General features: G+C 41.4%; 1 protein-coding gene across 1 annotated transcript; it reads left to right on the forward strand.

The window, feature by feature from the left end:
• The first annotated feature begins 977 nt into the window (after positions 1 to 977).
• Positions 978 to 27,733, forward strand: Nemp1 (nuclear envelope integral membrane protein 1). The gene is made up of 9 exons (XM_008844096.3): positions 978 to 1,135; positions 13,250 to 13,374; positions 14,434 to 14,653; positions 16,083 to 16,155; positions 23,481 to 23,574; positions 24,006 to 24,120; positions 25,043 to 25,268; positions 26,013 to 26,186; positions 26,879 to 27,733. Exons 1-9 carry the CDS (start codon positions 1,009 to 1,011, stop codon positions 27,042 to 27,044), a joined length of 1,320 nt encoding a protein of 439 aa, XP_008842318.2. The 5' UTR covers positions 978 to 1,008; the 3' UTR covers positions 27,045 to 27,733.
• Positions 27,734 to 27,862: the final 129 nt, after the last annotated feature.

Consider the following 27,862-nt stretch of genomic DNA (forward strand, 5'->3'; position numbering starts at 1 on the left):
TTTTTCTTGTTTTGTGGTGCTGGGGATTGAAGTCAGGACCTTGCACATGTTAAAGGTGCTCTATCACAGAAGTACACTCCTAACTCTATTTAAAACCACATTTAAAAATGTGTCCATAAAACCTTTGACAACACAGTATTTTTTTAAAAAATATTTTATTATTTTTATGTGTATGAGTGCATTGCCTGCATATATGTAAGTGCACCTGTGTCATGCAATGCCCGGGAGGACAGATGAGGCCATCAGATCCCCTGGAACTGGGACAGTTGTTAGCTGCCATGTGGGTGCTGGGATTCGACCCCAGGTCTTCTGCAAGAACAACCAGTGTTCTTAACTGCTGAGCCATCTCTCCAGCCTTGACAACACAGTATTTTTGTGACTTGGAATTATTTAGTAGTTTGGAGGACTACATTTATCATTTTAGGTAAAAACTGTCACGTTAGAACTTTATTCATAGATAATTACCATAGGTTTCTTATAATAAAAAAAGAAAGAGGGCCGGACATGGTGGCGCACGCCTTTAATCATCCCAGCACTCAGGAGGCAGAGGCAGGTGGATGTCTGTGAGTTCAAGGCCAGCCTGGTCTACATAGTGAGTTCCAGGACAGCTGGGGCTACAGGGAGACCCTGTCTCAAAAAGATCAAAAAAAAAAAAAAAAAAAAAAGAGGAAAGAAAATAGAAGGGAGAGACAATAGAAGGAACTTGGTTTTGTTGGATATATCTAGTCCAGGGGGCCTCGCCCATTCTGACTTCCTATTGGTTGATCTTACCATCAGTCTCACTTGTAAATAAACCGGGGACGGAAGCAGGTTGGGCTCTTCCTGTTGCCATTGCTAGGGTGGGAGGGTGCTAAGAGATGGGGCTCCTGGGAGGAACGAGCGCTCCGAAGCCCCGCCCACCTGGTGATGGGTAGCGGCGCGTCTTGCAGCCGATTGGCTGCTGGCGCTGCCTATTCGTGACTAGTTGCTGGGGAGAGGCACGTGAGGAGGAGGTGGCTTGAGGCAACCATGGCGGGAGGAATGAAAGTGGCGAGCTGGCCGGCAGTTGGGCCCCTACCCTGGTGCTGGTGGGCCGGGGACAGAGGGGCGGTGTGGCTGCTCCTGACTCTCTCCGGCTGCATGGTCTGCGGCTCAGGTACAACTCCGGCGACAGCTGCGGGGTGGGGCGGGGCGGGGGTGTTTTTTTTGAAAAGTGGATTTATCCTGCGGGCGCGTCCGCGTCCTCCGCCGAGGGGCGACGGCTCCAAGGATGTGCAAGCAGACGCTTCGGCACCTCGGCTCGTCGGCCCCCGGTGGTGGTGGTGGTCGGGGGTCAGTGTCCTGGGCTCCGAGGCCCCCGGCACGGTCATTATCCTGGGCTCCAAGGCCTCCAGGGCGGTCAGTGTCCTGGGCTCCGAGGCCCCCCAGTGAGGAGTCGAGCCTTTGGCGGCTCCTGGAAGGGAGGCCTGGGCTCGCCCGGGACTGGGGCTTCCTTGAGTTGCTGAGTTAAGAGTGGTGGTGTAGCTGTCATGAGACAGGGACTGTCCCACTCATTCAGCCAATTGGTGAAAATACTTCAGTAGGCTCTGTCAGGGACTGGTTAGAGTTCGCTTTAGTGCTGTGAGCCAAGATGCACCTTGTAAGACCCTCGTACCGGACCCGCTGGAATCACTATAGTGCAATTCCCCAGAAAAGATGGCAGGGAGGTGTCTTTTGGAAACTACTCATTCCTTCAAGAACATTTATTTTGTACTGCTGTTGGACAGCCAGCTTTGGACTGGGTGGAAAATTTATTTTGTTCTGCAGTCCAGAAAAATTAAGCTTAAGAAATAGTTTTTTTTTTTTTTTTTTTTTTTTTAAGAAACGGATTTTTTTGCTCCCTTGTTAAATAAAGGATGGAAAAACAAACGACATTACAAGCTTCCTCTGGAGGGAGTTGAAACCATGAAGAATAAAGATAATCGTATCTTATAAAAACACACTCACACCTCCCCTTCTGCTGAGGCTCTTACCGGTGTCTTTAAGGTGGTTTAACAAGAGACTGAGAACTTCTTTTTGAGAGGGGAGGTGTCCAGAAAAGATTTCTTTTAAGATACAGGGCCTAGAATGGCATTGGAAAGATTATCATTACCTGAATGAACTTTTTAAATGGGGTCTTGGGTTGTGAAGATGAAATAAAATATTAAGCACACAATCAGCAGTTCCTTTCTTTGAAGTTTCTTTTACAGGGTTCTGGGGATTGAAACCTGAAACAAACCTTCTTGCTTGCTTTCCTCCCCTTCCTACTTTTATTGAGATAGGGTCTCACCATGATGCCCAGTAGCCCAGCCTGGCCTGGAACTTGAGAGAATCCTGCCTCAGCCTCCAAGAGTCCTGGATTATAAGCACCATAGCCAGACTCTTAACATTCCTTTATCAAGGAGAGGATTAGGGATGTCCTAGATTGGAGAAGAGTAAACTCTGGGAATGATTTAGAGGGATGATGGCCTGATTAGATGGGTGGCTGCAATCACGTAACACCCTAAAAGTCACTACTCAAAAGATGGAGTGGTGTATTATGACTTCAAAGGTTAGTTTCTTCTCACTGGAAGTTTTGGAAACATTTTATTATAAAAATAATGCATGTTTATTTTGGACTACTTGGCAAGTATTGATATAGTTTGGTATAAAGAAGTAGGCAGCCAGGGGTGTGGTGGCGCAGGCCTTTAATCTCAGTGCTGGGATGGCAGAGGCAGGCAGATCTCTGATATTGAGGCCAGCCTGATCTATATAGTGAGTTCCAGGCCATCTGCGTCTATAGAGAGACCTTGTTTCAAAAAAACAAGAACTAGGCAAAACTCTTGAGTTCATTTTTTGTGTGTGTGTGTGTGGTGTGTATACATGCAGGAGGGTGCACCTGCAGGTGTTGAGTGTGGAGGCCAAAGGTTGATGATATCTGATGTCTTCAATTGCTCTCCACCTTATTTTTTGAGATAGGGTCTCTCACTGAGCTGGAAACTTGGGAGACTTGGTTGGACTGACTGGCTAGCAAGCCCCTTGGATCTAGCTGTCCCCACACCCCAGCATTGGGGTTAAAAGTGCATGCCACTGTGCCTAGCTTTAGTGCTTAGCATCTGAACTCAGGTCCTCATGCTTGAAAATCAGACACTTTACACACTAAACCATCTCTCAGCTCCAGACTTAAAATTTTAAGGTATGTATTTTCTTTGTTCATGGCCTATTTATTGTGATTATTATTTTGATTTTTTGAGACAGGATCTCATAGCCCAGGTTTGGCCCTTATATAGTGGAGAATGACTTTGAACACTTAAATTTTTAAAATAAATTTTTTTAGGGGCTAGAGAGATGGCTCAATGGTTAAGAACACTGTTTTTGCAGAAGACCCGGAAATGAATCCCAGCACCCACATGGCAGCTAACAACTGTTCCTAACTCCAGTTCCAGGGGATCCAACAGCCTCTTCTGTCCTCCGTAGGCATTGCACTACATGGGTGCCCTTACTTACATGCAGGCATAACACTCATACACATGAAATAAAAATAAATATTTTTTTAAAAATTTCTTTTTTAGCTGGGCGTGGTGGTGCACACCTTTAATCCCAGCACACAGGAGGCAGAGTCAGGTGGATCTCTGTGAGTTCAAGGCCAGCCTGGTCTACATAGTGAGTTCCAGGACAGCTGGGGCTATAGGGAGACCCTGTCTCAAAAATACCAATAAAAAGTTTCTTTTTTATAAATCTCTCTTTTTTTTTTTTTTTGCTTTTTTGAGACAGGGTCTCCCTGCTGCTCCAGCTGGCCTGGAACTCACTATGTAGACCAGGCTGGCCTTGAACTCACAGATAATCTGCCTGCCTCTGTCTCCTGTGCGCCACCACGCCTGGCTATTTATTTATATTTTTTGTGTATGAGTGTTTTGCCTGAATGTAAGTGCACCATGTGTGTGCAGTTCCTCAGATTGTAAGCATGTGCCACTCTATATCACTATAGCTGGCTAGGAATTTGTAAAAAAAAAAAAAAAAAATTCTTATGTTGTAAGAATCAAATATAATTTCAAAATAAAATTTCCAAGCCTGTTTGCTTCCCCTTTAAGATGGAAAATTTGTATTTCTTATGTGATCATTTGCTTTTATTATTTGTATTTGTACTTAAGTGATCTCCAAGGCCAGTGAGATGATTGTGAGTAAAGTGCTTGGCACACAAGTCTGACAACCTAAGTTCAGTACCTGCAGCCCACGGTGAAAGGAGAGACTGACTCTCAAAAGTTTTCTGACCTCTACACCTGTTGTGATGCTGCGTGCATGCGCTCAATGGAAAGACATCACTAAAGTTGATATTTAATTTTGGGTTTTGGGGGGAAAATTTTTAATTTAGTTTAACTTATTTTCAGTGCTGGGGATTGAACGTGCTATGCAAGCATAGTACTGCTGAGCTACAGTTCTAGCCCTATTTATTTATTTTGTTGTTTTTTTTTGGTCTTTTTGAGACAGGATCTCCCTGTAGCCCCAGCTGTCCTGGCACTCACTATGTAGGCCAGGCTGGGCTTGAACTCACAGAGATTCACTTGCCTCTGCCTCCTGAGTGCTGGGATTAAAGGTGTGCACCACCATGCCCGGTTATTTTGTTGTTTTTTAAAAAAAATTTGTTTATTTTTATCATGTGTATAAGTATTGCCTGAATGCGTGTAAGTGCACCTGTGTTGTGTAATACTGCGGAGGTCAGAAGAGAGCGTTGGATCCCTTGGAACTGGAGTTAGGGGTGGTTGTTAGCCCCCACGTGGGTGCTGGAAGTTGAACCTGGATCCTCTGTGAGAGCAGTCAATACTCTAACCGTTGAGTTCTCTCTCCAGCCCCTTATTTTGTTGTTTTGAGACAGGGTCTCCCTTTTGCTTCAGCTGGCTTGGAGTTTGCTGTGGTGACCAGGATTTTTGTTTTGTTTTCAAGACAGGGTCTAACTATCTAGCTCTAGTTGGCTTGACATTCAGTTTGTAGACCAGGCTGGCCTTGAACTCACAGCGCTCCCTCTGCCTCCCAAGTGCTGGGATTAAACACATTTGCCACCATGCCTGGCCCCTCTTTGCTTTTTTAAATTTATAATTAGTATTGGTGTTTGGTATGAGGTGAGGATCTAGATAGATTTTATTTACTTACTTATTTATTATTTTGAGACAGGGCCTTCCTGTTGCCCCAGCTGGCAGAACTCACTATGTAGACAAGGCTGGCCTTGAACTCACAGAGATCTGCCTGCCTCTGCCTCCTAAGTGCTGGGATTAAAAGCATGTATTAACATACTTGGCAGATTTTTATTTTTTTAAATAAAATAGTCATTTAGCTGGGTGTGGTAGCATCTCTGTGAGTTTGAGGCCAGCCTGGTCTGCATAGCGAGTTCCAGGCCAGCTGGGGCTAGAGGGAGACCCTGTCTCAAGAAGACCAAAAAAAGTCATTTTATTAAATAAGATAATCATTACTAAATAATATAGTCATTTTTCCTAACATCTAACTTAAGATGAGCCCACTGACTTAAGATGCTAGTTTTTCATAACTTATCAAATTTATTTTTTGACAAATTCATACACATATATAGTTCATTCCGATATCTGTCACCTTCCCATTCTGAACCTCCACCAACTTCTTTTATCTGCTGCTCCTTCCTGTACATCCCTTTCATCCATTCATCCCTTTTTATTTTGTTTTATGATTTGCTAAGTTTAACCAGGGCCATCTGTTTGACCATGGATTTGGAACTATCTATTGGAACCTGTAAGATGCTAGTTTTTGGGCTAGCAAAATGGCTTGGTGAGTCAGGATGCTTATTGACACTCTGAGATCAATTCCTGGGACCCACATGGTGAAAGGAGAGAACCAACTCCCAGAAGTTAGCTTAATAACGGCACACGTGTGCCATGGGAAATGAGTGTCAACACACACACACACACACACACACACAGAGAGAGAGAGAGAGAGAGAGAGAGAGAGAGAGAGAGAGACAGAGAGAGAGAGAGAGAGAGAGAGAGAAATATAATAAAATGAAGAGACTTCTAAGTTTGAACTGGATTGCTTCTTGACAGATGGAGGGTATTTAAGAATTAGAAGATGGTGGGGGGGCAGCTGGAGAGATTGCTCAGTGGTTAAGAGTATGAACTGTTCTTGTAGAAAACCTGAGTTTGGTTCCTAGCACCCATATCTGGCTTGCTACCCCCCTGTAACTCCAGCTCCATGGAAATCTTAACACGTCTGGCCTCCACAGACACCTGCAGTCATGAACTGACAGATAACCTCCTGCCTCTGCCTCCCAAGTACTGACATTAAAGGCTGGTGACACCAAGCCCGGGTTTTTTTGTTTTTATTTTTTTTTCCTGGTTTTTAAAATACCAGTGAACTTAGTTGAAGAGGGAAAGAAAGGTAGATACATGTCATTTTGCTACAGGACTAATGAGCTCTTTTTTTTTTTGAGACAGGGTCTTTCTGTAAGCCCCTGCGCTGTCCTGGAGAGGGGCTGGCTTCAATCTCACAGAGAGATCCATCTGCCTCTGCCTCCCATGTGCTGGAACTAAAGGTGTGTACTACCATGCGCAGCTCCTGTCTTCACTTTTTGAGATAGGATTTTGCTGTATAGCTCAGGTTGTCCTCAAACTCACTTTGTAATCTAGGCTGCCCTAGCATACGATGATCCTCCTTCCTCAACCTCTCAAGAGCTGGGATTACGACTGTATACCACCACACTCAATATTAAACTTGTTCTTTTTTTGTGTGTGTATGCTTTGTGTGTGTGTGCGTGCGTGTTCGTGTGTGTGTGAATATATATGTGTGCATGTAGGGGCCAGAAGTGGATGTCAGATGTCTTTTTCCTCAGTTGTCCTGTAGGTTGAGATAGATTTTTCACTGAATTCGATGCTCACCAAGTTGACTAGACTGGCTGGGCAGTGAGCCCCAGGGATCCTCCTGTCTCTGTCTCCCCAGCCCTGGGGTTACAGATGTGTACCACTATGCCTGGATTTTTTATGTGGGTTTTTAAGATTGAACTCAGGTTTTCATGTGTCTATGCCAAACACTTTACTGACTAAGCCATCTCTCTAGCCTGTTCTTCACTTCTGAAGAAAATAATGTCTTGATCTGTATTTGTGAGTGGGTATTTTTTTCTGTTTATGAACTTGGTAGATAAATATCAACAAGATTTATAAAAAGATTTTTTATTTTTAATTTATGTGTTTGAGTGTATACTGTGTGTGTGTGTGTGTGTGTGTGTGTGTGTGTGTGTGCCAAAAGAAGGCATTGGATCCCCTGGAGCTGGAGTTGTTTACAGGTAGGCTGCCCCATAAAGGTGCTGGAAACTGAACTCAGGTCCCCTGAAGAGCAGCAAAGGGCGTTCAACTACTGAGCCATCTTTCCAGCCCAATAAGCTTTCTTTAATAAGATTTATTTATTTATCATTTATGTATATGTGTGTGAGCCTGGATGAGTTATATACCATATGGGTGCAGGAACCCACAGAGACCAGAAGATGGTGTCATATCCTTTGGAATAGAATTTCAGGTGGTTGTGCACTGCCATATGGGGTTCTGCTGGGAACTGAACCTGGGTTCTAGCAAGAGCAGCAAGTACTCTTAACCGCTGAGCCATCTCTTGCAGCTCCAAAAGATTTTTTTTTTTTTTTTAATGAAAGACTTAGAGGAAAACCAAATTGCTGTTGGATTGAGCCCTGGTGAGAAACTGGTATTGTATCATGACTTAAGTTTTTTTTTTTTTTAATTAGCATGCAGAGTATTAGGTTTCATTATCGTATTTGCACACAAAATTTGTTGCAATTGATTCTCCTCCCCCATGTCCCCACCCCTTGCCCCCTCCCCCTCCCCTGCACCCTCTAACCCTCTTCCTCAGTCTCTTCCATTTTGATGTTGCAGCAAGATCACCTTTTGTTTTTTTAATTGAGATTTCATTTATATTCATTCTTCAGCAGATTTTAGTGATTTCATAATGCTGTACCAATATCTCCACTAATTACAGAGTATTTTGGTCAATCCAAGATGAAACTCCATGTACCTGATCAGTTACTCCCCACTTTACCCTCCTCTTTTCATCTAGCCCCTGGTGCCACTAGTCTATGTCCTGTGCCTGTTCTAGATATTTTATATAAATGGTATTATAGCAATATGTTGCCGTTTTCATCTTGGGACTTTTTTCCCCCTTTTGTGTGGTTTCTTTCACTCAATGCACTATTTTCAAAGTTTATCCATTTTATAAACATCCATCGATACTTCATTTCTTTTAGGGCTACATAATAGTCCATTGTTTGGATATACTATATTTTGTTTATCCACCCATTGGCTGAACAACGTTTGGTTTTTTTTTCTACCTTTTGGTTGTTTTATATAATACTGCTATGACAAGTTTGTCTTTTCTTTCTCTTTTTTTTTAAATCTCTTTGCAATAGAGTCTTGCTATGAAGCTCTGGCTGTCCTGGAATTCACTATGTAGACGAGGTGGCCTCAAACTCAAGAGGTCCACCTGCCTCTGCCTCCCGAGAACTGGGATTAAAGGTGTACACTGCCAGGCCTGGCCTAACTATGACAAGTTTTTATTCAAGTTCATGTACAGGTTTTTGTGTGAACATGTTTTCAGTTTTCTGGTAATTCTATGAGGAACTTCTAGACTGTATTTGCCAAAGAGGCTGCACCATTTCACATTTTTGTCAGCAGTATATGAGTGTTCTAGTTTGTCCATATTCTAAATCAGCACTTTTATTGTGCTTAAAATTACATTTTTTTTTTGTGTGTGTGGGGGGTGCGTGCGTGCACATATGTATGTGTGGGTGTGTGCATGCCACGGTGTGTGTGTAGAAGTCAGAGGATAACTTGTTAGAGTTGGTTCTTGCCTTATGTTATATGGGTCCTGGGGATTATACTCAGGGCACCAGACTAAGCAGCATATATTTTACCTACTGAGTTACGACACCGGCTTATTTTGATTATGGCCAGTCTAGTGGGTGTCAAGTAGTGTTTCATTGTGGGTTGGATTTCTGTTGCTAGAATGATTTTGAGCTCCATTTCATGTGTCTCTAAGGCACACCTGTATATTTTCTTTGGTGAAATGTCTATTCATGTCCTTTTGCTTTTTTTTTTTTTTTTTTAAATGTGTATGAGTGTGTTGCCTGCATGTATGTGAGTGCACCCGTGTCTTGCAATCCTACGGAGGTCAGAAGAGGGCTTTGGATTCCCCTGGAACTGGAGTTAAGGATGGTTTGTAGCCTCCATGAGGGTTCTGGAAATTGAACCTGGGTCCTCTGCAAGAGCAGTCAGTGCTCTTAACCGCTGAGCCATCTCTCCAGCCCCCCTTTTGCTTATTTTTTAAAAAATGAATTAGGCCTGAACACGGTGGCATAGGCTTGTAATTCCAACACTTGGGAGGCAGAGGTAAGAGGATCAGGGGTTCAAGGTCATCTTTAGCTTTATAGCAAGTTTGAGACCAGTGTGGGCTATATGAGACCCTGTCTCAAAAAAATAAAAGAAGAGCAACAAAATATAAAAAAAAGGTATGGCTGTAATAGTTTTGTATGTATTCTAGATAGTAGACCATCATCAGATGCATGATTTGCATATATTTGCTTATTTCATGAGGCATCTTTCCACTTTCTTGGTATAGTGTTTTTTTAATTATTTATTTTTATTTTATGTGTATGAGTGTATTGCCTGCATGTAAGTAAGTGCACCTGTGTCGTGCAATGCCTGCGGAGGACAGAAGAGGCTGTCAGATCCCCTGGAACTGGAGTTATGGACAGTTGTTAGCTGCCATGTGGGTGCTGGGATTCGAACCCAGGTCTTCTGCAAGAACAACCAGTGTTCTTAAGCGCTGAGCCATCTCTCCAGCCCGATGCAGTGTTTTTTTTTATAAAAGTTTTGGTTTTCTCTCTTTTCCTATTTTTAAAATTTCAGGCATTTGTATGTTTATGTGTGCATGTGTTTCAGTGCATGTTATATATTGAGTGTATGTATGTGTGGGTATGGAGACTGGAGGACAAGCTCACATGTTGTCATCCTTAGGAACATTGTCCACGTCCTTTGAGACAGGGTCTCAGAGTTCACTAGTTAGGCTAACCTGGCTGACGGAGCCCCAGGAATCCTGTGTTGCCTCCTGAGCTGAGATTATAACATGCCCTACCACACCTAGTATTTTTACATGGGTTCTAGGGATCTGACGCAGTTCCTGTGCTTGCAAAGCACTTTACTGATGGAGCCATCCTCCTCAGCCTCTTTCCCCTGTTCTCTCTTTTTCTTTTTTTTCTTCTTTGGTGTGAAGCAAAGTTTTTAAATTTCATGAAGTCTGCTTTCTATATTTCCTCTTGACTTGATTATACTTTAGTGTCATATCTAAGAAACTATTGCCTAATGCAAGGTCATAAAGATTAAAAAAATATTTTTATTCTATGTGTATAAGTGTATTGGCTGCTTGTATGTAAGTGCATCTGTGTTGTGCACTGCCTGCAGAGGTCAGAAGAGGGTGTTGGATCCCCTGGAACTGGAGTTTTGGACCATTGTTAGCCACCATGTGGGTGCTGGGACCCAAACTTGGGTCCTTTACAAGAGTAGCCAGTGAGTGCTCTTAACCACTGGGCCAACTCTCCAGCCCCAAGGTCATGAAGATTTATACCTATGTTTTCTTCTATGTTTTATAGGTTTTGCTCTTAACTTAGACTTAAGGCTAAATTTAACTTCAAAATTACTCTTAGCTTAGGATGGGGGAATATTACTCAGTTTTAGAGCTCTTGCCTAGCATGTTCAAATCTCTGGGTTGGATTCTGAGCACTGGAAAAAATTAGTCTTAGTTTCACTTTAAAACCATTTTGGGGACTGGTGAAATGGCTTCAGTGAATAAAGGTGCTTACTATTAAATCTGATGACTTGAATTCAATCCTTGGGGCCCATATGGTAGGAGAGAACTGATTCCTGAAAGTTGTCCTCTAACCTCTACATGCACACAGTGGCATGATCCCCCCCCCCCATGCCCACATATGCATGCACGCACGCATGCAGACACAAAACACACACACATGCACAGAACTTTTGGATTGGTGGACATTAATGCTTTTTGGGTGTATAACTGACTTTGATTTGATTTGGTTGGGTTTTTTTAAGTTACAGACATTTTTTCATTTATTTTTATTTTATGAGTATTTTGCCTGCATGCATAAAAGTGTACCTGTACATGTTGTGACTGTGGAGGCCAAAAGAGGGCAGCAGAGCCCCAGAACTGGAATTAAGGATGGGTGTTAGCCAGTGCTGAACCAGGGTCCTCTGCAAGAATAACCAGTGTTCTTAACCACTGAGCCATTTCTCCACCCCTGTTTTAAAATTTTTTATTTAGGGGCTGGAGAGATGGCTCAGCGGTTAAGAACACTGACCGCTCTTGCAGAGGACCTGGGTTCAATTCCCAGCACCCACATGGCAGCTATGAACCATCCTTAACTCCAGTTCCAGGGGAATCCGAAGCCCTCTTCTGGCCTCCACGGCATTGTACAGCACGGGTGCACTCACATATATGCAGGCAATACACTCATACACATAAAATAAAAATAATGAGTAAAATATTTAAAATAATTTATTTAAAAATATATTTAAAATTTTATGTGTGTGAGTGTGTTGCCTGCATGTGTGTAAGGACACCCATATTGTGCAGTGCCTGAGGTCAGAATTACTCCTGTACAAGAGTAGCCAGTGAGTGCTCTTAACCACTGGGCCAACTCTCCAGACCCAACGTCTTGAAGATTTATACCTTTGTTTTTGTCTATGTTTTATAGGTTTTGCTCTTAACTTAGGCTTAAGGCTAAATTTAACTTCAAAATTACTCTTAGCTTAGGGTAAAATAAGGGGCTTGAGAGATGGCTCAGTGGTTAAGGGACCCAAGAGAGAGCCAACTCTGGCAAGTTGTCTTCTGACCTCCACATGGCATTCTGCATAGTGTGCGTGATGTATACTAACAAAATAAATACATGTAAACACAAAATAAGGGGCTTGAGAGATGGCTCAGTGGTTAAGGGCACTGGCTGCTCTTGCAAAGGACCTGGGTTCCAGCACCCACATGGCAGCTAACAACTGTCCATAACTCCAGTTCCAGGGGATCTGACTCCCTCTTCTGACCTCCACAGGCATTGCACAACACAGGTGCACTTAAATGTAGGCAATAATACACTTATACATATAAAAACAAAAATAATAAAATATTTAAAAAAGAAAAAAACCCCAACTCCATACAATATAGAACCTAGTGAAGAAATTTATAGAGTAGAGATATGGTGCAGTGCTTGCTTGGCATGCTTGAGGCTCTGGGTTCAGTCTTTACTACCACAAAGAAAAGAGTTGTTTGTGTCAGAGAAGGCAGGATGGGCAATGTTGGATGGACAGACTTAGGAGAGTAAGGCTCCTCTTAAATCTTTAATTACTAAGAATGACATAAACTGATGTAGAGTCTTCTAGTTTGCAAATCAGAAAGATGACATATAATCATTGACTGTTCTTAAAACTTGAAGAGAGGCAGCTGAAACAAAACCATCCTTTCAGTGTCCTCTTGACATACTATTGAGAAACCAAAACAACCCCTGCCAGTTCTGTTCATTCCACTCAAAAAGCAGGATGAAGAAAATCAACAGATGGGTTATTTTAGTTTACTTTAGTTATCCTATGTGAGGAAAAATGTATTTTGATTAAGGATGAAGTCAGACTTGGGAGTGAATCTCACAGACTGGCTATGTGGACTTTGGGAATTATTTTTTCTTAGACATCAGTTTCCTTGTTTGTAAAATAGAAATTATGCAAATGCCTGCCCCATAGCACTGTTAGGAGGGTTAAGTGAAACAGGATGTATTCTGTCAGTATTAACAAACACTTAAAAGTAGCACTTATTCTAAGTTGATGATTATTTTTAATATTTAAGGGTTGAGATTGTAGCTCAGTGCACACACACAAATTCAGAAGAGACGAGACTGCCTTATTCTCTCATCTGTTTTTTTTTTTTTTTCTTGGCTTTTGGTTTGGTTGATATTTTAACTCCAAGTTTAATAAAGTGATCAGAGCTCAGTGTGGTGGCACATGCCCAGTTCTCTGTGAGTTCAAGGCCAGACTGGTCTACATAGCAAGTTCCAGGTGAGCCAGGGCTACAGGGTGAGATCCTGTCTAAAATAAAAAAAAGGTGGTCAATCAGTTTAATTCTTTTTATAAGATGAATTATAGTTACTAGCTTGTTTGTTCTGTTGTACTTAGTTCTTGTTTAATTTTTTTGCATAAAGCTGGAATTGATGTAAATGTGGTCATGCTTCAGGAGTCCCAAGATTATATTATGAATATCAGTCAACAATTCTGTTATAAAAACGTACTTATCCCAAAGTGGCATGACGTCTGGACACGAATACAGGTAATTGGAAACCCCTCCATCTCAGCTCTCCTTTACTGGTTTACAGTGCTGTGATCCTGAGGTCAGCTTTCTTTCTCCCTCCTTTCCCTGAATCCCCAAAGAAACTACTTTCTTCTTTTTGCTTTCTTTCTTTTGCAGTACACACACATACATACACACATACACACGCACACACACACATACACACGTGTGTGCACACCCACACATTTTTTGTTTGTTTTTAACACAAATGTCTTGTGTCTTCTTTGGGATAGAAACTGTGGTGTGCCTGATTGGGTATAAACTCTCTTGTCTTGTGGTTCCCATTCTATTTTGATTCTGTAAGAGATGCTTAATAAACCTTGAGCTGAAGTTTCTGCTTGGTAGAATGACTTTGGTCTCATTTATTTCATAAGACCGTTAAGTCGCCTGGCAAGCACGAGTGTCTGGCTATAATAGTGATTGAATGAAATGAGTCCTTTCGATAATGCTGCTGCTGTAAGTATGGTTACTAATAAAGGTCTTTGTTGTTCACATTAAAAACATGAGAGTTAGGCTTGTGGGTTTTTAAAATTCTTTTGGTTGTTGTTGTCTGTTATAAAACTCATACTCTATCTGGGACATATAGCCAACTTTTATCCATAATCAGTGATTTGTGACAATGGGGTTGAACTTCTCAGCCTGTCACTATGGGAAACATTTTCAGTTTTCTAGAGCTGTTTATGACTGGCAATTTTCTAAGTATTCTAGATCCTTGCTTTGTATGATCTCGTAAATAGCTGTATTGATAACTCTTTCAGCTTGGAACACCTCTTCCAGTTGGGCCCCCCCCCCCCCCCATTTTCTGGCCTGATAGTAGATTCATATCATGTTAACAAGAGAACATTGTAACAGCTGCCTGTGTACCATGAACAGTATTATTTGCCCAATTATATTTTTGCTACTGTATCTGTATATTTCTAGCTAGCTTTGTGGGAAACTGACAGCATTACTAATTTAGCTATTTAAGGTTTTTAAAAATTCTGTTTATGAAAATTTCCTGCTTCCTTTATTCTCATCCTAATTTCACTTATGTTACAGGTCCGGGTAAATAGTTCCAGGTTGGTCCGAGTCACCCAGGTGGACAATGAGGAGAAACTGAAGGAGCTAGAGCAGTTTAGTATCTGGAACTTTTTTTCTTCTTTCTTAAAAGAGAAACTGAACGACACCTATGTTAATGTGGGTCTATCCAGCACAAAAACCTGCCTCAAAGTTGAGATTATAGAGAAGGAGACCAAATACAGTGTCATTGTGACCCGGAGTAAGTCTCACCTCTGTTTTTCTGATGGATTCTATAGTGAGATGGGACAGAAATTTGGAGGGTTTAATTAGTGAGATAGAGAAGTCAGCCTAAGACAATTCCATTTTGATTCCAGTTAGCTTGTAGAGACTCTACCCCATATCAGACTGTTTAGGCCTAGAATTAAGACTATCTCAGTACCTTGTTCCCTAAAATTGGGAAGACTTATATTCCTGATCCTGTCTATGGCCCTGAACTGATATGCTTAGTACTCTTAGAATCAATCAGTCAGTTGTGTTCCTGCCTTCTGGACATTTCTAGACAAAGGTAATTGTACTGCCACGTACGGGCCTGAAGACAGGAAGATCAAACAATAAAATTCACAGAAAGAGTGTCTGCAACCATAATTAAAGATTCATACTACTTAGTTTAGGACTTTTCAATGTATCTGTCTGATAGTATTAGAGAAAGTTTTAGAAGTGGTGGAATTTGTTGAATCCTGACTTGGGTTTTCCTTGGTTATCACCTAGGGTTCTGTAGCAGGCATGCTTCTAGGTTTTGCAACAGAAATAGGTTATGCCCTTCTGATTGTCCTGGGGTTGTACAGCTGTGTAGGATTTGTTGTCTTTCAGTGTTCCTTTTATAGTTAGTTATCCCACTAGCTTCTGTCTATTTCTAGGCCTTCCTTCATCTCAGCTTTTGAATGTAAAAACTGTGGGAATCACTGATGTGCCACTAAGTTCTCTGCTTGGGCCCCTGGTCCTGGGTGAGAGATATTTGGCAGGTAGGCTGTTTTCCAGCACAGTGCTGTGTAGTTAAGGAAAGTAGAAGGTGAAGGTGTGGTTAGGCAAGAAAAGCAGACAGTTAGAGGACATGAGGCCTAGATTCAAGTTCCAGGTCTGTCTCCTGAATTCCCTGCCTGTGAGTGACCTAAGGTTCTGAAGCCAAAGTGGTAAAGACCCCTTGTGGGCAGTTGTATGAAGTGTTGATGGCACCATGTCCAGCTTCGTCCAGAGTGAAGCTAGTTTCTTTTATCCTTAGTACAGGAAGCCAAAATAGAAATAAGATCTCTAGGAAGATACAGGTTAGACAGAGATCTAATTATACTCCGTCTTTGGAAGGATGCCTAGGATTTTTGTGGTATTTACAGTGCCATTCACATGGGCTATTTTCTTTACTGTGGTTGACCAATAATACCATTGTTGCTTTTTTTTTTTTTTTTTTTTTTTTTTTTTTCCCGTCTTTTTGAGACAGGCTCTCCCTGTAGCCCCAGCTGTCCTGGAGCTCACTATGTAGACCAGGCTGGCCTTGAACTCACAGAGATCCGCCTGCCTCTGCCTCCCAAGTGCTAGGATTAAAGGCATGCACCACCATGCCTGGCCATTGTTGCCTTTTATAATACCTTTAACTATTTGGTTCTTCTATTAAACAAAAATTTTTTTAATTTCAGGATTTGACCCCAAACTCTTCCTCATTTTCCTCCTTGGACTGACACTATTTTTTTGTGGAGACTTGCTGAGCAGGTAGGTTCTAAAGCTAGTGTGCACATGTCAAGGCTTGGGCTCATACTGCTAGACTCATAAAACTGTAAGTACGGCTCTTCTCTCCTCCAAGAGCTCTGTGGCTTAGATATTGCCTATTTGGATATTTTAAAGATTTATTTGTTTGTTTGTTTACTTATTTTTTTGATCTTTTTGAGACAGGGTCTCCCTGTAGCCCCAGCTGACCTGCAACTCACTATGTAGACCAGGCTGGTCTTGAACTCACAAAGATCTGTCTGCCTCTGCCTCCCAAGTCCTGGGATTAAAGGCGTGTGCCATCACCCCCAGTTTATTTAATTAATTTTAAAATTTATGTGTATCTATCTATGTTTGTGTATGTGCATGTATGTGTGTATATATATGGTGCTTGTGAAGGCCAGAAGAGGGTGTTGGATCCCCTGAAACTGGAATTATAGATGGGTGTGAGCTGCCTGATGTAGGTGTTAGGAACTGAGCTCAAGTCCTCTGGAAGAGCAGCAAGCACTCTTTTTTTTTTTTTTTTTTTTGGTCTTTTTGAGACAGGGTCTCCCTGTAGCCCCAGCTGTCCTGGAACTCACTATGTAGACCACGCTGGCCTTGAACTCACAGAGAACCGCCTGCCTCTGCCTCCCCAGTACTGGGATTAAAGGCGTGCACCACCATTCCCAGCTCTTTTTTTTAATGTATATTTTTTATTTAATTTTTGTGGATTTCATGCAATACATTTAATCATATTTAGACCTCCCTATCTGCAGTCTGCAGCCCCCACTTCCATAGCCTGCCCACAGAATTCCACACACTCTGTCTTATATGTTAAAGCCTATCAAGTCAAGTTTTTGTGTACCCAGCTGTCTTGGTACGAGTTCATCCTCTGGAGCCTGTTCAGCCTATCTAGGATTACTCCCTTGAAGATCACTTACCCAGCAGTGATCAGCTGCCTATAGCTACTTGGCTAAGGTTGGGGCCTTCTGCCCATTTCCCCAAGTTCTTTGCTGGTTTTTATCAGATTGAGTTTGCATGGATCTTGTACATGCTGCCACCATTGCCCTAAGTTCCTATGAGCAAGTTCCCAGGGGCCTGTAAGACCATTTCCTAATGGTCAAGCACCATCCCTGGTTTTTAGAATCTTTCCACCCCCTCTTCCACAATAGTCCCTGAGCTCTGGGTAGGTGAGATTTAATAGAAAAGTCCTATCCAGGGTCGCACACTCTACAGCCTCTTATTCTCTACACTTTGGCCAGTTGTGACGTTTTGTGTTCATCACCCTGTGTTGTATGAGGAACCTTCACTGATGAGAGTTGAGAGATGCATTAATATTCTCTCTACCTCTTGTTCCACTATGTTCCGTGGGCCACAGTTGTAGAGGTTCCATTGTTAATGTGTCTCTTAGGGTTGGGCATCTCACAGATACTTATTCTCTGCATGTGACCAATGGTGGATCTCTGTAATAGACTTTGTCTGTTGCAAAAGAAGCTTCTTTGATGAGTAGTGATTGGTATACTTGTATATAAGGATTTGGTGCTAACATTCACAGATGAGAGAGAACATACATATATATCACTTGTTCATCTCAGTCTGTGTTATTTCACATAGTAAAACAGTTCCATCCATTTCCCTGCAAATTTCATGATTTTGTCTGTCTTTACCACTGAGTAGAGTGCCATTGTGTAAATGTACCACATTTTCATTATCCATTCATCAGTTAAGGGACACTTAAGTTTTTTCAATTTCTTAGCTATTGTGGGAAGAACAACAACAAACATGGATGTACAAGTGTCTCTACAGTAGGATGAGTCCTTTGGGTTTATGCCAAGAAGTGGTATAACCAGGTCAAATGGTAGATTCATTTTTAGTTTTTAAGAGTTCTTCATACTGCTTGCCATAGTGGTTGCACATGTTTACATTCCCACCAGTAGTGAATGAGCATTCCTCTTTCCCCACATCCTCGCCAGCATTTGGTATCATTTGTTCTCTTGATCTTAACCAGTCTGACTAGGATAAGATGAAATCTCAAAGTGGTTTTGATTTTCATTACCCTAGTTACTAAGGATGTTGAACACATTTTAAGGTGTTTCTTAACCATTTTTTGTTTCTTCTTTTGAGAACCCTCTGTTCAGATCATAGCTCATTTTTTAAAATTGGGTCATTTGTTTTCTTGAAATCTTGTTTTTGCGTTCTTCGTATATTCTGGATATTAATCCTCTGTTGGATGTGTAGCAGGTGAAGATTTTCTCCCACTCTGGGTTTTCTCTTCACTTCCTTGTTTGTTTCTTTTGCTGTACAGAAGCTTTTTAGTTTAAGTTGATTGTGGACCTTAATTCCTGAGCAACTGATGTCCAATTTAGAAAGTCCTTTCCTACATCTATATCTTGTAGCGTACTACCTATGTTTTCTTTTAACAGTTTCAGAGTTTCAGGTTTTACATTGAGGTCTTTGATCTATTTGGAGTTGACTTTTGTGCAGGGCGATAGATGAGTCTGGTTTCATTTTTCTGCAGGTGGCGATCCAGTTTTGCCAGCACTTTTTGTTGAAGATGCTGTCTTTCTTCCAGTGTGTTCTTGGCACCTTTGTCAAATATCAGGTGACTGAAATTGCAGGCAGTCATGTTTGGGTCTTCTGTTATGTTCCATTGATCTATGTGTCTGTTTCTCTGCCAGTACCATGCTGTTTTTATGACGATAGCCTTGTAATATGGTTTGAGATCCAGAATTGTAATCCCCGCCCCAGCATTGTTCTTTGTGCTCAAGATTGCTTTGGCTAGCTGGGGTCTTTTGTGATTCTATATGAATTTTAGGATTTTTTTTCTAATTCTTTGAAGAATGTCATGGGGATTTTGATTGGCATTGCATTGATTCTATAAATTGCTTTTGGTAGGATGGGCATTTTCACAATATTAATTCTACTAGTTCATGTTCAGGGAAAGTCTTTCATCTCCTGTGTCTTCCTCAATCTCTTTGTTCAAGGATTTAAAATTTTCATTGTAGAGATCTCTAATGTTTTTGGTCTCTAGGCTATTGTGAATTGGAGAGTTTCCATGAGCACTTTCTCAGATTGCTTGTTACTGACATATAGAAAGGCTACTGGTTTTTGTAAATTTTTAAGAAATATTTATTATTTTTATTTTATGTGTACAAGTGTATTGCCTGCATGTATGTAAATGCACCCATGTTGTGCAATGCTGAGGAGGTCAGAAGAGGGGTTGGATTCCCCTAGAACTGGAGATAATGACGGTTCCTAGCTGCCATGTGGTGCTGGGAATCAAATCCAGGTCCTCTGCAAGAACAGTCAGTGCTCTTAACCACTGAGCCATCTCTCCAGCCATCTTTCCAGACCCTTAAACTTATTTTTTAACCTGCCACTTCAGCCAGCACTTTTTTTTTTAATTGTTTTTATTTTATGTGTATGAGTGTTATGTCTGCATGTAGGTAAGTACACCCATGTCGTACAATGCCTGCGGAGGACAGAAGAGGCTCTCGGATCCCCTGGAACTGGAGTTATGGACAGTTGTTAGCTGCCATGTGGGTTCAGCCAGCACTTTTAACTGCTCAGTCATCCCTCCAATCCTGTTGGATATTTTTCAAATGCTTTTTAGAAAAATTAATTCATTTTTATTACATGTATGAGTGTTTTGCCTGCATGTATATAAGTGCACCTGTGTTGCGCAGTGCCTGCAGAGGCCAGAAGAAGGTGTCAGATCCCCTGGAACTGCAGGTACAAATGGTTGTTAGCCACATGTGGGTGCTGGGACTTCAACTTGGGTCCTCTCAAAGAGTAGACAGTGCTCTTGACAACTGAGCCATCTCTCCAGCCAATATTTTCCAAATACTTTTAATATTTGATACTATGTTTTTTTTCTCTGTTTTGAATATGATTGTCAATAAGTTTTCTCATTAGATAGTTCCCATTATTAGTTCAATAGTAGTTACCCAATAGTATAAAGTTGACCATCAAGTTAGAAGTAAGGCTATTTTATAGATTGGTACAATGAAGTTGCTGCTGGATTATACATTCATTTTATTTATTTATTTATTTATTTGTTTATTTACTTATGTGTATATTTATTTTGGTCTTTTTGAGACAGGGTCTCCTTGTAGTCCTACCTGGCCTGGCATTTGCTATGTAGACCAGACTGGCCTTGATCTCAAAGAGCTCCAACCTGCCTCCACCTCCCTAGTCCTGGGACTAAAGGCTGTGTGCCACCACGCCTAGCTTTACATTCATGAGTTTATGATGTTCAGTTATAAGGAGAAAAACATCAATTAATTGTTCTTTTAAAAAAAAAAAAAGACAGGGTCTCACAGGTACTAGAGCGATGACTCAGTGGTTAAGAGCACTGGTTGCTCTTGTAAAGACCCAGGTTCGGTTTTGAGTATCCATGTGGTGGGTAATAGCCATCTATAACTCCAGTTCCAGGGGATCTGATGCCCTCTACTGACCTTCACAGGCACTGTATGCAAGCGGTGCACTTCCATACATACAGATAAAACACTGGTAAGTGTAAAATAGAAATTAAAAAATAAAAATAGAAACGAACCATACTGGGTCTCACTATGTAGCCCTGACTAGCCTGGAACTCAGTATGAGACCAAACTAGTGTCAAACTCCCAGCTCTGCCTGCATCTGTCTCCTGAGTGCTGAAAATAAAGGTGTGCACTGCCATGCTTGGCTTTTTTTCCATTTTTCCCCCTTCGTCTTCCCTGCAGCACCGGCTGGCCCAGGACTTTGGAGCTCACTATGTAGACTATGTTGGCCTCGATCTCATAGAGATCTGCCTGCCTCTGCCTCACAGAGTACTCGGATTAAAGACGTATGCCACCATGCTGCTACACCTGGCTTTTAAAAATTTATTTTTATATGTATGAGTGTTTTGCCTACATGTAGGTAAATGCACCACTTGCATGCAGTGCTTGTGGAGGCCAGAAAAGGGTGTCAGATTCCTGGAACTGGATTTACAGATGGTTGTTAGTTACCATGTGGATCTTGGGAACTGAACCTAGCTTCTCTACAAGAACAGCCAATGCTCTTAACCACCGAGCATCATTCCAACCCATTTCTTTTTCTTTTAAAAACCTGCTAGCTGTGATAGGTAAAACCAACATGCACAAATATAAAGAAAATATATAGATAATCAAACATTGAGTGTTTCTAGAATCAACATTAAGTTTGTGAATGAAAGGCCAACAATTAGAATTTGAAACTGAGCTGAATTGGGCTTGAAAGAAGTTGTTCCTTATTTTTGGGCTCCTGAGAGAAGCTCATATCCATGGAGGAATAGCTGGTAGTGCTTGGAATGATAGTAGGACCTCTGTTCTTGGCTCTGTGCTCGGCCCCACGAAGGATCTGTTGGTACTTCTGGATAAGTCAGTTCACTTTCCGATCTTGGTTTGGGCTTGTTCCTGTTTCTTCTTTCTCCCCAGTGAAGCTATGCAGCTCCTCAGAGAATGAGTCCTTTTTAAAATGTTTCTTAGCTCCCAGCACTCAGGGGGCAGAGGCAAGCGGATCTCTGTGAGTTCAAGGCCATCTTGGTCTACATAGTGAGTTCCAGGCCAGCTGGGGCTACAGGGAGACCCTGTCTCAAAAAGACCAAAAAAAAAAAAAGTTTCTTAGCATATATTCCTTGTATAACAGTGGGCTGCATTATGACATGCTCATACATGTACATAATTAATTTTGATATATTCACCCTATTACCCTCTTTTGTCCTCCTCCCACTTCTGCCAGCCCCCTCCTGTTCTACCTAGCCTCCGTTCAACTTTCATGCCCTCCCCTCTTTTCTTGTGGCTCAGTGAGTTTTTTTAGGATTGTTTTCAAGAGCATAGGCACCTTACCAGTGGCTCCACTGCTGAAAACAATGTCTCTTTCTCTCCCGTCAACCGTTAACCTGTACATAAAACCTTGAGGAGTGGGCTCCGTGAGACCTTCCCCTACCATGACAGGGTGTTGATGGGCCCAATCTTGGGCAGGTTTTCAAGAGTTGCTGAGAGTTCCAGAGAACAGCATCTCTGTCTTACCTGGCACTCAGGGGTTCATGCCATGCCTCCTCTTTCCTCCAGCCCTTAATTCTTTCTGATCCTTCCACAATGTTCCCTGAGCCTTGGAGAGGATGATCTAGATGTCCCTTTTGTGGTTGGGCATTCAGTAGTCACTCATTCTCAGTAATTTGACTGGTTATGAGTCTCTGTAGTCATTACTACCACTGTGAAGAAGCTTCTCCAACTAAAGCTGGCAGCAACACTTATCTTGGGCACAAGCAGTTATTTAGAAGGTGATTTGATGGGCACATGATGTTCATTTAGCAAAACAGCCAGTAGTTTCCCCACTTGAGCTCATGAACTCCCTAGCCAAGGGCTTTTTTAAGTTTTAATTTTTTTGTGTATGAGTGTATTGCTTACATGTAAGTGAGTGCAACCATGTCATGCAGTGCCCGTAGAGGTCAGAAGAGGGCATCGGATTCCTCTGGAACTGGTGTTATGGAGGATTGTTAGCCACCATGTGGGTGTTGGATCCTCTGCAAGAGCAGCCAGTGCTCTAACCATTGAGCCATCTCTCCAGCCCCAAGCTTTTTTTTTTTAACCAAACTTTTTTTTCCATTTTTATCTTTAAGTGTATGTATGTATGTATACATGCATGCACGTGTGTGTCTTGTTTGTGGGTATGTGCATCTGAGTACAGGTGCCCTCAGAAGTCAGAGGCATCAGATCCTCTAGGAGCTGGAGTCATAGGTGGTTGTGAACTGACCCGATGTGGTTGCTGGGAATTGAACTCAGATCCTCTGTAAGAGCAGTCTCTCCAGTCCCTAGCTGGGTTTATAGTACCAGGTATCAATTCTGTTCTGTGGAATGGGTATTAGATCCAGTCAGAAAGTGATTGGTTACCCTCAAAACAGACTTGCCACTGTTGCCCAGTGTGCTTGTCTTGCCTGACAGTCAGTGCTGTTGCACAGAGTCCACAGTTGAGTAAGACTGTTGATGGCAGTTCTCCCCAGCAGTCTGCATAGAACCTTCTGACGCTATAGGGGCTAGCCAGCAGGGAGGAAGCTTTCAGCCCAGTTCCAGCTGTGGTATAGAAAAAATCTTCTTATTAACAGTTGGTTTGGAGGGAGGTGGGGATAGGAGAGAGAGTTGAAAGAATTGTACTAATACTAATCTTCATAGACTGCCAGCAACTGCGTTGTGTAATACTATAGTTCTATGGCCTTAAATCTTGGGCAAATTCTTCCTCTAATATTGAAATTTAAAAAAAAAAATCTTTTAATTAGGTTAGTTATTCTAATTAATTTCAGCAATGCTTTGTATGAACTGTAATTGAAAAATATTTTCTCTCTGCAGAAGTCAGTTTTTCTACTATTCCACTGGGATGAGTGTAGGGATTGTGGCCTCACTATTAATCATCATTTTTATACTATCCAAGTTTATGCCCAAGGTAAGTAGTAGAATTCCTCCTGTATAGTTAAGATAAGCTTAGCTGTGGGATTGTTTTCTTGGGTAATTGTAGAACACTGAAAATTTGCATTGATGACTGGTGAGTCAGTGTCTGTCCTGGTCTCTTTGGTTCTGAAAAACACTTGCTATAAGACTGAGAGCCTAATTATATATAAACTCTTTATTTAAATCATGTGCTTAGTGGAGATTTAAAGTCACCTTTCTGTTTTCTAATTAGCCAGGCTTTAAGTTACTTAGAGTCTCATCTTCCTGGTGCTCCTTACAGACTGTACCTTTTTGGATATAAAACACATCTTTTTAAGAGATGAGGTTTTGTGCATTTGAGTAGGTTTAATTTTAAGAAAAAAAATCATGCTTCTCTTATATAGAGGAAGTCTTGTAACTTTTTGCCTTCACTTGTACTCTCTCTAGAAAAGCCCCATTTATGTCATCCTGGTAGGAGGCTGGTCCTTTTCTCTGTACCTCATTCAACTCGTTTTTAAGAATTTACAAGAGATCTGGAGGTGTTACTGGCAATATCTTCTAAGTAAGTATTGTTGATTTTGATTACCTCTTTGCATATTTATAGGCTGTTTTGGTTAATTTGATTGGGAAAAAATGTTGCCTCTAATAAGGAGTTAGTAGTTAATATCATTTGAGTAACTTGTAAAAATCAGTTTTCTGCTTATTTTTAATGCCACTATCCCTTTCATCATCTTTTAAACTAAAATGCTGTTAATAAGGAGAAAACTTTAATTTACTGGTGTTTATATAATAAGCATCTTTTTGAAGAGCTGTAAATAAACTTTATTATCTTATTTTAAATATGCTTGGGGACCTTGAGAAGTGATACTACAGTGAATCTTTTATAAAATGAGAATCCTTTGGTCACACTGAAACTTTTTTTTTTCCAGATAGGAACTCTTGATGTATCATTTGAGAAGTGATTAATATGGATTTTTATATTTGTGGATTAAAATATACTTTCAGAATTGTTCAGTGTATAGCTTTTAAAAAAAAATTATTTCTGTTTTTAATTATGTGTGTGTGTGCCTGCCTGTGTGTGGATATGTGCATGTGAGTATGGGCATCATATCTTCTGGAGCTGGGGTGGTTGTAAACCAACCGACATGGGTGCTGGGAACCTAACTTGGGTCCTCTTCAAGAACAGTGCACACTCTTTAACTGCTGACCCACGTTGCCAGGTGCCATCATGTAGCTTTAATATTCAACTTGAACCAAGTAAATTTGTAACAAAAAGTATAGGAGTGATAAATATATGTATGTGAAAAACAGTGAATAAAATTTATTTTCTGAAAATAAAACAAGTAGGAATAATTGAGTAAAAGATCTTGTTCAATTTCCTGGTTCAATAGATGCTATCTAGTGAATTTACTACTACTTTTCACACACTAGCGAAAAAGAATGTATAATTAAAAAAGAATGTCTTCTGGCAATTCTTCTCATAGGCTACATCCTCACAGTTGGATTCATGAGTTTTGCAGTGTGCTACAAGTACGGGCCTTTGGAGAATGAACGAAGCATCAACTTGTTGACCTGGACATTGCAGCTGATGGGCCTGGGCTTCATGTATTCTAGCATTCAGATACCGCACATTGCGTTTGCTCTTATTGTCATTGCATTGTGTACTAAGAACCTGGAGTACCCTATTCATTGGCTGTACATCACCTACAGGTGACTAAAAGGCAGTGTAACTTTGTATTGACATGTGAGATGTGGTATGCAGTTTGCAGCAAAAGGGCATAGTGGTTTTTCCTTGGGAGTCCTTGTAATGAGAAGTTACTTTCTATCTACCTTTGTTCTTCCTGAGTCTATTATTTTTTATAAAATAAAAGCATCCAGTAATGTGTCATGTGTTCCTGTTACCACTAGGTGGTACAAATTATAGTTTTTGTTTTTGTTTTTAAATACCATAGGCTTTAGGTCACTGGTTTCAGATTGTTTCACACTGGCTTTCAGATTGCTCTAGAAATCCTGGCCTTATTTTAAGATGTAATTCATAGTGTTATTACCTTGCATAGTGAACATGGAATGGTCCTGGATTCTGAGGTTATCAGTGGTTGTTCCGTTGCAGATAATCAAAATGATATCTTCAGCTTGAGGAATTGAGTTCATGGACCACAATATTATAACATCATTTTATTGTTTTTCCATTTACTGGAAAATAAATATTTGTCATTTATTGGGAAATAAGTGAGTTTATGCACAGTAGTGAGTAATATTGTCTACTCTGGCTTTTCACGCATAGTCTGGTGTGTCAGGAGTTCACTGTAGTGAAAGAAGTGCATGGAAGGAAGGTGGAAGTGATGACTCTGTTTAGTCTGCCTGGTTTATGCTTGGTCTCCTGAAGCGAGCTAGAGGTAAGGATGAATATAGGTTACTGATTACTGATTCCTGGTGTTATTTTGGTGAGCACAGAAAGATGAGTAAGGCAACAGAAAAGCCAGTTCCCCCTCGCCTCCTGACAGAAGAGGAGTATCGGATACAAGGAGAGGTGGAGACCCAAAAGGCTTTGCAGAACCTCCGAGCATTTTGTAACAGTCCAGACTGCTCTGCCTGGAAGACTATTTCTCGAATCCAATCTCCAAAAAGGTAAACTTTTGGCTAGATAAACCAGGTGTCTCTGGGTAGTTAATGACCTTGAATTCTAACAGAGATCATACTTCAAGATAACTATATTGTATTTATGCCCTTTGATTACTGCTAATCTAGGAGTAGTCAAGAGAAAGTTAGCTACAGTGTCATGAATTAAGCAATGATTTATTTCCTGTTTCTCCAAGAGAGCTACCTCCTTATTTTATTATAATATGAAGATTCCAGTACCATATTTAGTTTTCCCCCTGTAAGTTTGACATTGCTGTCTCAGTTGACACCCCGCCCCCCCTTTGGTTGGGAGCAATTGTACCAAAGGGTATGTGAACTTTCAGTTTGGAATCATGATAGCATATAGTTTATAGGACCATAAACACAGAGAACTATAATGTCCCAATCTTATCAGAAATATGGTGACTCAAGAAACCTAAGCACTTTGTAACTGAAAAGGACAGCCTTGTGCTTGTCAAGCAGGATGAGATTGCAGAGGATATTGGCCTGTGATCCCAGCTTAGTTTCCTGCCTATTTTTTGCTTCAATCTATCTACCCATCTGCCCAAGTGAGGATGGTCATTTCAACTAGACTCAGTATAATTTGAGCTGATAGCATGTCAAGCATTTGTTTTTATTTTGAAAGCTATTCAGAAAGGACAGAAGGCAGATTCCTAATGAATATTCCTCTCTTTTTCCAGATTTGCAGACTTTGTGGAAGGTTCTTTCCACCTCACGCCAAATGAAGTTTCTGTCCATGAGCAGGAGTATGGATTAGGGAGCATTATTGCCCAGGATGAGGAACTTTCCTCTGAGGAGGAGGACTCAGATTATCAGTGCCCCACTGTCACACAGAAAACTTCCTGATTTAGGTGGCAGTTAGTTACTTTCTTGTAGACTGGCTTGATGCCTTGATGGTCCATGTTGTAAGTGCTGTGCGGTTCTTCCTGGACTTTATAGCAGGCAGAATGTGGTGCAGAAGTTGCTGCAATGAGAGGACAGTGGTCAGTGATCTTGGTGGTCTTCAAGGGATCTTTGAGGACAGAGTGGAGAAAGCAGTGAATGCTGTGGCGGTTTGCTTCTGTCGATATTGGTCTACTTTTCTGTTCCTAAAGAAATTAGATGGCCACAGCCCACACAACATTTAGCTCCTGCCTGAAAGTTGGTTCAATCATGGCAACTCAGTCACTGTAGCTAACCCTCAAAAGTGAGTATTAAGTGCAGTAATGCTTTCAGGTCACAGGCTGCTGCATCTGCTAGAGCGAAATCTGCAAATCTGAGTCACCTTCTGTTTGCTTCTATTTCAGCTGCTTTTTGGAATAATTCTTAGCTATTGAGAGAAAATGGATTTTTGCCTATCTTGTTTTTTAAACAGATTCTTAAAAATGGAACAAATTAAGCTGGGCTTGGTGGTGCATGCCTTTAATTCCAGCACTCGGGAGGCAGAGGTTTATCCCGACCTAGTTGGATCTCAGTGAGACTGAGGCCAGCCTGGTCTCCATAATGAGTTTCAGGACAACTGGGGCTATAGGGAGACCTTGTCTTTAAAAAAAAAGGGAACAATGCCGGGAGTGGTGGTGCACACCTTTAATCCCAGCATTTGGGAGGCAGAAGCAGGTGGATCTCTGTGAGTTCAAGGCCAGCCTGGTCTACATAGAGAGTTCCAGGACAGCTGGGGCTACAGG

The sequence above is a fragment of the Nannospalax galili genome, unplaced genomic scaffold (genome assembly GCF_000622305.1).
Source record: "Nannospalax galili isolate Female #2095 unplaced genomic scaffold, S.galili_v1.0 scaffold340, whole genome shotgun sequence".
Classification (NCBI taxonomy): domain Eukaryota; kingdom Metazoa; phylum Chordata; class Mammalia; order Rodentia; family Spalacidae; genus Nannospalax; species Nannospalax galili.

Excerpts from the sequence above, each read along its gene's own strand:
- Nemp1 (XM_008844096.3), top strand. The coding sequence starts at position 1,009 with ATGGCGGGAGGAATGAAAGTGGCGAGCTGGCCGGCAGTTGGGCCCCTA. Across the intron at positions 14,654-16,082 it reads CAGTGTCATTGTGACCCGGA|GATTTGACCCCAAACTCTTC; the intron begins GTAAGTCTCACC and ends TTTTAATTTCAG. Across the intron at positions 26,187-26,878 it reads CGAATCCAATCTCCAAAAAG|ATTTGCAGACTTTGTGGAAG; the intron begins GTAAACTTTTGG and ends CTCTTTTTCCAG.